Source organism: Crocodylus porosus, unplaced genomic scaffold (assembly GCF_001723895.1).
Source record: "Crocodylus porosus isolate Cpor-Errol unplaced genomic scaffold, CroPor_comp1, whole genome shotgun sequence".
In the NCBI taxonomy this organism is placed as follows: domain Eukaryota; kingdom Metazoa; phylum Chordata; order Crocodylia; family Crocodylidae; genus Crocodylus; species Crocodylus porosus.
Window position 1 is genome coordinate 6,690,779 of NW_017728934.1, and position 8,613 is coordinate 6,699,391.

Genomic DNA, 8,613 nt, shown 5'->3' on the forward strand with positions numbered 1-8,613 from the left:
TCTTTCCTGCCATGGCAGGAGGTCGGACTAGATGATCTGCTCAGGTCCCTTCCGACCCTAGAAACTATGAAACTATGACTCAGAGCCTTCACTGGACGCATATCGAGTTGAACTGCAGCTATCATCTCTGTGCCATATTGACACTGAAATCTAGCAATGCGAGTTTTTTCACTGCTGTCCATTTACAGATGCATCCAGCTAATGAGCTTGTTCCATAATCCTAATGAGTTTGTTCCATAATCCTGAAGTGCTCCTTGTGGAGCTACCAAAAATCTCCTGCTTCCCCAACAGTTTCTGTGCTGTGGCTCTAAGCTGTCAGTGCAAAGATTGGCAGCACATTGAGAAAATGTAGAGACAGTGAAATAACCAGTCCAGCTAACAGAGAACCTTGCATCCAGGCATGGCATGGCTGGAAGCTTACACTGCTGGTGCTCTGGTGACCCATTGAACCACATGATCAGATCAGTTCTCTTTCTACAGTATTTTTTGTGTCCGTGTGTGAGCACAGACCCCAGGAACCATGTTGAGCTGTACACGGAGCAGGATGCCTTCTTTGTGCTATCATTAATCTGTACTCTCTTGCTGTTCCAGGTAACTGAAGAGGAAGAAGATTCTGGCGCGCCGCCTCTAAAGAGATTTTGTGCCGATCAGAACTCTGTGTGCCATACAGCCTCAGAGAGCTAGCCTGCCCTTCCCTGGAGACGGGGCGCCTCCCGCCAGCCCCCTGCAAAGCCAGTCTGCCCTTCCCCTGGGGATGGGGCACCTCCTGTCAGCACCCTGCAGAGCCAGTCTGCCCTTCCCCAGGGAACTGGGTGTCTCCCACCACCTCCTCCCAGAGCCAGCCTGCTGTTCCCCTGGGAAAAGGGGCTTTAGGGCATCTCCTGCCGTCATTACCTGCAAATTTGACTCTATTTATTGGCTCCCTCTTTTCCTGCTGAACTGTACCATAGTGGCATAGGGGCTCTGGCGTGTTGCTTGCATGGGCAAGGGGAAGAGTCCTCTGGGCTTCCTGCTCTGGGTGGCCTTTGAGGACCTGGCAGATATGGTTTGCCTGCTTCCAGATCCCTCATATACCCCCCCCCCTTCCTCCTCCACTTGCTGGGAATGGAAGAGTCTTGTTCCTCCTGCACTATGGTTTCTGCTCCCTCTTGTTGACCATATCCTGAATCTTGTGGTAAACAAGCTTCACAGAGGGCAATGGGGAGCTTGGGGAACAGTCAAGGTGTGGGGCCTTGGAGCTGTGGGGATTCTGACAAAGGCCTTCCATACCACAGGGCAGGGATCCCAAGCTGGGACACTGTGCAATAAGCTGTTAGTTTAAGCCATTAGTATTGGAGGAAACAGGAGCTCTCCCACTGTGTCAGGAAGGCAAAGTGCACCAGGGCACAGCCCTTTTGCAGCTAGGCACTATGGAGGTGCTGTGGGCTACCCCCTCGGGGGGCCATGAAAGGGAGCAAGCTCTTGGTACAGAGCCCAACTTAGCACTGGAGTCAGGGAATATCTAAGCAGGTCCCTGGCTGACTGCCCTGCTGTCCATCTAGCTGCACCTGGCATGGACTCTGTCTAATGTGAATGCCCATGGAAAAGGCTGGCACAGAGCAGAGAGGTAACTGCCTTCCTTAGCCTAGGGGTGGAGAGCTCCTGCAGTGAAGCTAGGTACAATTGTGATCCCTGAATAGAGAAGGATACAGGTAGGATACAGGGTTCCTCACCCCCCTTCCCTCCCTCTCACCCCAGGGCTCCTTGTCCTCACTCAGCACTGTTGAGGGACCCGTTTCCTAGCACACCCTTGCACCCTCTGCATTGGCACCCATGATCTTTCAGCACATCTTCCCTGCCCCGTCTCTTGGTGAGAGATGCCCCTGGCTTGTTGACCATGGAGCTCTTATCCCTTTCCTCCAACTTCATGGACCTGTTTCCTCTTTGTTGCGATCTGCATGTCAAATTGAGTCTGTGATTGAGTCTCTGTTGAAGTCGAAGGCATCGGCTGCGCGTGGAAGTGGAGAGATATTTTAGCACTGAATAGAATATTTTTAAAATTAAACTATTTGAAATACAGTATGTGAGCTTCTCAATGCAGTAGACTAGCAAGGGGTTGGCTTCCACTAGTGCTGTGGGCTGGGTTCTTCTCCAGGGAGCAGTGGGAGGCCAGAAGAGAGGAGATATGGGACAGGAGTCTTGCCTGGAAGCCAGGTTAGAGTCTGTATTGTTCACGTCTATTATCTGATGCCACCATAGGAGTCCCCAGGGCACTAATACTGGCAACAAGAAACTGAATGCGCTATTAGTCTTGTCTAGTCCCTGTATCTTGTTAGGAAGGTCTCATCCTGCTGGATACTGCAGAGGAAAGAACAGCAAAAGGCAGCATCTGCACCACAGTCATTGCCATGGCCCTTGGATGGATGGGCCTGTCTGTCCTAGATCTCTACATTGCCTTGCAATTTAAATCAACGCTGGGTACATCATATTCTCATTCCTGTGTTTTGCAGAGCAACAGGCAGAGCTGGGTTATATTCTTTGGGGAGGGGAGGGGAAGGGAGGGGAGGGGAGAGGATGGTTAATACGCAGCCTTGCCCTGCATTGAAGACACCTCCTCACTGCTGCTTGGGAGGGTTTTTTCCTGACTGGTTCACAAAAAATGTAGAAACCACATTCAATCCCTTTGAGAAAAGTAACTGCATGATTCGATAACCTCATAGCCACAAAGGACAGGTTTAGCCCACCTGAGCTATACCATATAACATTACCAGTTAGGACAAAACAACTCCACTACATCTTCTGCAGTTGCCCTAGGAACAACAATTTACATCAACTTTACTGTAGAAAAATCTCAATTTGTTAAGGGTTTTGTTTTAGTTTGTTTCCCAAAAAGGTTGGGGATCAGAACATGGTTTTTTGATTAAAACTATTTGATGTGAACACTTGCCCCATTTTATTCATGAGTGATTCTGCTCTGTACCCCTGGAGGGGGATGTCTCTACCAAGTTTCCTGTATGACTGTTCCCTAAAAGCAAGCCCACCCCTGCCTATTTGTTGTTGCTGATAAGCTTGGACTTCCCTTAGGACTCTTGGGGCATGTGCAACTTGCTGATGTTTTCATGCACAGCCAAGCACTAGAATCGCAAAGCAGCTTTTCATACAGGATCTTCCACAGGATCTCATGCCCAGCTCTTCCCTCAAGCCCTGTTACTGCAAGTGGAAGACAGACTGGTAGAATCATCTCTGATGCCCTTCAAGATTGAGAGGCATCATTATGGGAATTCTAGGACTGGACATTGAGGGATCAGAGCCCAGAACTCAAACCTGCAAGGTTGGACAAACCACCAACTTGGCAGAGTCAACATAAAGACCTGTTTATATCACTTTAACATATATTTTATCAAAAGGGCATAAAATAAACTAATATGGTTATGACATGCTGTGGTGTTCTGTGCAAACAAAGCCAAACAGATATGGCTAAAAGGCATTAACATGGATAGGAAGCAGGGTTGCTTTTCCCCCTCTGCTTCCCCCACCACCACTTTTTGCTTCCCTAATTTCTACCTATTTAAATTCTCACTGACATTCCTGTCACACTTTTAGCTTCTCTCATTCCTTGGAGTCTCAGAACAGCAGAGACTTCCTATGCTGGAAGAAGGATGATTTTGTCCAAAAGCTTGCTAAGAACTTTTTTTCCAACTACTCTGTCTAATAAAAGATATCACATCTACTCAAAGAACCTTGCCTGGGTTGCTTATACAGCACTATATGGATTCTAATACCCAGTCCAGATTTCAGTAACTACAGCACCAGAATCATTGCTTCCAGGGTTGCTTCCAGTCCCACTACTGCAAGTTTGAATAAATGCACTATAAGCATAAATCAGAACAGCCTTTATTCTGTGCCAGGTGATCAAGTCAACTGCCAAAGGAGGTAGGTCGAAAATCTTTCAAAATCATGCATCTTTTCTGCATGCACTTTCTTGAACAATCTAATCACAAGCTATTATACATTTAGCTCCATAGATACATTGTTTAATCACATGCTTACTAATCAATCAAAATATTTATCATGTATCTTTCAATATCTGAACTATTTTTTATAGTTTATATATTTATGCACGAGGAATTTAATTTGTTACATTCCTGACTTACCAAGTTGGGTACCGACTCAACCAGACAAAAAGAGTATTTCATCTAGTTTCTCAAGCACTATAAGACAAATTCCATCAGGCCTTGCTGAAATTTCTATTCTTAACCTGTTATTTTTCTAACCTAGTCTGAACTTGTATCTCCTTATTAAGGTTAAATATTTGCTATTTTTTTGTGATGACATTACCAAAGTAGATATTGACTGTTTCAGCTTTCTTTGTTTTATCTGTCACTTGGTCCTCTCCCCCATTAAGCTTACTTTGCTCTGGGAGATTCTTCAAGCCCTTATCAAGATGTCCTTCACCAAAATGCCACCAGCTGATGCACTAATTACAACTAACAAACAAGGTGGAAGGGAGAAGCGGTGAAAAGGCTGAATTAAGGTTGTACGTGTACCATTTATTTAATACTGAATCCCTCTCTAGTAACATTTTAGTAGTGTGATAATTAACCTTGAAAGTCCAAGTCTGTTTGAAAAGCCAAGGGGATCCTTATATTTAAACCAATGGTTGCACTTTTTGTCCTTGATCTAAGCCGGTGATAAATTACGATGGTTCAACTACAGTGTGTCACCAACACAAGCTTTTCACTTGGTCAGGAGATGCGTATGCTTGGGGCTATGGAGGTTGGGGGGAAGGACACCTGTGGGGGATAAGGTGGTTTCTGTGTTCAGTGAGTGTCTAGGAAAACTAGGGAAAGAAAACTGGATGATCTGTTTCCCTCAGCCCATAAGGTCCTCATAAAATTTGTCCTTAATCACATCTGGCTTGGCCATGGTGGGTGCATAAGTGCTGATGATAGTGGTACATTTTTGCCCAGACAGTGGGAGTCTCATTCACATAGGTGTGTCGTTCACTCCCTTTGGGACATTTGTAAGCTTGCTGGCTAGTAGTGTTTTGATGGCAAAACCCAACACCAGCTTCACATCAGACATCACTCTTCTTTACTATGGCCACTCCAGAAAAATGTGTAGCTGGCTCCTTTTTCAGTAAGGTGTAGCTTCTTTAGTTGGGTGAGTTTCACACACGGCTGGTACTTGAATGTTGAATCTGGCCAGTTCTCTACCAACCAGAGCTGTTCTTCTCTCTGCTGTTGTAGAGTCCATTAGTGTATGTGCATTCCAAGCACCAATGGTGAGCGGTGTCACCCTTGTCTTCTTCCTCGTGTGATTTTTTGACCATCATAGTGTGATCCCCATCAGTTAAGGTATGCTGACCAAGGTTAAGGTGAAGCAGACAATGCGGCAGCTGAGTGGAGCTGAGGAGGGTAACAACCACCCCCCTAGGGCTCCTGCTTAGCCCAGCCCCTAGGGAGCAGTGGGGGGGGCACTTACCTGTCCCCTTCTATGGTGGGACAGCTGTTCCCTGTCCTGAGAACAGCACAGTGCTGGGAGGCGTATTGTGCAAGCGCATGGGGGAAGGGGAAGACGAGGGAGGAGGAAGCCTTGCACCGCTAAACCAAGCAGCACTCACAAGTACAGCCCAGCCTAGACCGACAAGTGGAACATATACACAGGTAAGCAACAGGGGCCAGGGCAATGCTGTGATTAGGGGGCCAGTGCACACATCCACAGGAGGCCTCATATGCCTCTACACAAACGCTCGTAGTATAGGAAACAAGTAGGAGTTTAGCTGGGCACTGAGGTGCCTGCTACTTGTGGAGCGATCAGTAAGGAATCCAGCTGCGGGGTGCCAAGGTAACCAGTGGGAGTCAGCTGACCGGAAGGGGCAGGGCCTGGCTCCCATATAACCGCAGCCAGAGGCCAGGCAGGGAGTTTCCCGTCGGCAGCCAAGGGAGAAGGAGCTCTGCCAGAGCAAACAGCAAGGAGAAGCCTGACTGGACGAGCAGCTCTTGATTGCTGTTATGGGGTGGAGAATTCCCTGGTAGGGACTGAATGTTGTTTAGCCGGACAGCATAGGTTTTATGTTATAGCCCAGGGGCTTGTGTTTTGTGTTTGCTGTTTAGACCGGAGGACCGAGTGAGGCTATTAGGGATTGGAGGAGGCCTCACAGGGTCTCCACGATAGCGTGGGGACCCTGGCGCCAGAGGGGGCGCAGCATTTTGGGGTGCACTGACCCTTGCGCCAAGGAAGGGGCCAGGCACAGCTACAGCCCCTGAGCCCTGAGGCTGAGAGACGCCCTGGAGCAGAGGGGGTGATGACTGACAAGCCCCAGAGGGGGCACAGTTGTGAGACAAGGCTACAGAGAGCAAGACTGACCGAACAACATCTGGTACGTCAGCGAGGCTTAGGCTGCAGTGTAAGGGGAGGAAAGGAGCAGCAGATAGTGCCCCCTGGCATTGGGGCAGAAAATGGGCAGCCTCCTGCTTAACTAACATCCTCTAATTAAGCAAGTAACAACAAGGCATGGCAGGTGAGAAGGCAGGCGGTTGGCCCATAACAGGTGGGCAGGGCCACTAGTGGACAGACCCCAAAGAGACACACCTGTCACAAGGAGGAATTTAGCCTCCTGCTAGCTGACACCAGCCCAGACATAGCGGGGCTCACAGAAATGTGGTGGGACCCAACACATGACTGGGCAGTGAATATCAAGGGCTACAGGCTGTACAGGAGGGACAGGACAGGGAGGAAAGGCAGGGGTGTGGTGCTCTACATTAAGGAGGAATACACATCCTCACCAGGTAGCACAGAGTCAGAGGAGGCGCACTCTGAAGGGCTCTGGGTTAGAATACAGGGCAGTCGAGGGGAAAGAGATTTAATGGTGTGGGTCTAACTCAAGGGGAAGAGCTAGACCAGGAATTCTTAAGTCAGCTCACAGAGGTAGTAAAGTCAAAGGACATAGTCATCATGGGTGACCTGAACTTTCCAGACATCTGCTGGGAAGAGCAGTCAGCCAAGTCTGACAGCTCACATAGGTTCCTAGCCCAAATGCAGGACCTCCAGCTAACCCAGGAGGTGCACAGCCCCACCAGAAGAGATGCCTTGTTGGACCTGGTGCTGGCCATAGGTAATGACCTGGTGAGGGGGGTGTGGGTGCTCGACCACCTGGGCAACAGCGATCATCACCTGCTGTAATTCACCATCCAGTGCAAGGTGGCAAAGGCCTGCAGCAAGGCAGCAGCCCTAGATTTTAGGAGGCGGACTTCAATGAGCTAACAAGAATAGTTGGGGAAGCACTGAGGTCCCGGAGGGGAGGGGAGCCAGGTGTCCAAGAAGAGTGGTCGCTTCTTAAGGAGACAATCCTCCAAGCCCAAAGGGAGGTAATCTCAACATGGATCAAAGGGAGCAGGAGGGCACAAAAGCCCCCATGGCTCACCAAAAGCATCCGGGAATGTCTTCTAGCTAAAAGGGAGGCACACACCCAATGGAAGGGAGGGTCCATCACCAGGGAGGACTATACTGCGGTTGCTCGGGGATGCAGGGGGGCAGTCAGGAAGGCCAAGGTAGAGATCATGGACAACAAGAAGTCCTTTTTTTAAATACATAGGGGGCAAAAATAAGGTACCGGGTAACGTGGGGCCCCTGCAAGACACGGTAGAAAATTTGGTCGTCGCACCAGACGACTAAGTTAACCTATTTAACGACTTCTTTGCCTCCATTTTCCTAAGCAGGAACCAGATTGGCCCCCCTCAGGCCCCAGAGGAGGTGCACATAAGCCAAGGGTCAGGGAGGATCTACTCAGGGAACTTCTGGAGGGACTGGATGTATTCAAATCATCTGGTCCGGATGATTTCCACCCCAGAGTGCTGAGGGAATTAGCTGAGGCCATTGCAGGATCCCTGGCACGGCTTTACCAGCACTCGTGGTGCTCTGGTGTGGTGCCAGAGGACTGGAAAAGTGCCAATGTGGTTCCCATCTTCAAAAAGGGGAGGAAAAAGGACCCGGGGAACTATAGGCAAGTTAGTAGGGCTGTGCAAAGCTTCGACCTTAATATTCAATTCGACAAATATTCGACCTTGAAAAGTGAAAGTCGAGTCGAATAGCAGCTGGTTGAATAGCTGTCAAATCTAATACTGGAAGTCGAATATTAACAGAGAAAGGTTGAATATTCCATTTGCCTGTACTGGATTCCCTGGGGGCGGGGGGAAGAAAGTAAGGGGAGGGAGGGGGAAAGGGGGAAGGAGTGCTTTCATGACTGACATTTGTGGCTGGCCAGTGACCTGTCAGCATTCTCTGAGGTCCCTTCCAATCCCAGTGCTCTGGGGGAGGGCCAGAGAAAATGCATAAAAGGCTGCGGTTTTTCAGCTCCCTTGCTTTCTGCCTTGGAGAACACCAAAGGCTTAGAAACTGACCCCAGCACCTCTGCGTCAGACCACGATGGCTGGAAGCCCTGATCTTCAACAGATTCCCTGTTTGCAACACTAGCAACAGGGATTTCTGAGAACTTAGTGCTTTTATTTTATAACTACTTTTCGTATTAGTTTACGCTTATATTGGATAGGGTTAGTAGTAGCCTAGGATCTATTCTATATATAGGAATTTAGTTTATATATATATATTTTTATACATCATTCATTCTTTCCA

The 8,613-nt window shown here is 48.6% G+C and overlaps 1 protein-coding gene across 1 annotated transcript in view; it reads left to right on the plus strand.

Moving 5' to 3' along the window:
* The window catches only part of BCL7B (BCL tumor suppressor 7B), an 8,692-nt gene extending 5,281 nt beyond the window's left edge, over positions 1-3,411 (plus strand). The window contains exon 6 of the mRNA XM_019546413.1: positions 592-3,411. Within this exon, the coding sequence (XP_019401958.1) occupies positions 592-684 (93 nt within the window). The 3' untranslated portion in view covers positions 685-3,411. The remainder of the gene's footprint in view (positions 1-591) is intronic.
* The last annotated feature ends 5,202 nt before the right edge of the window (positions 3,412-8,613 follow it).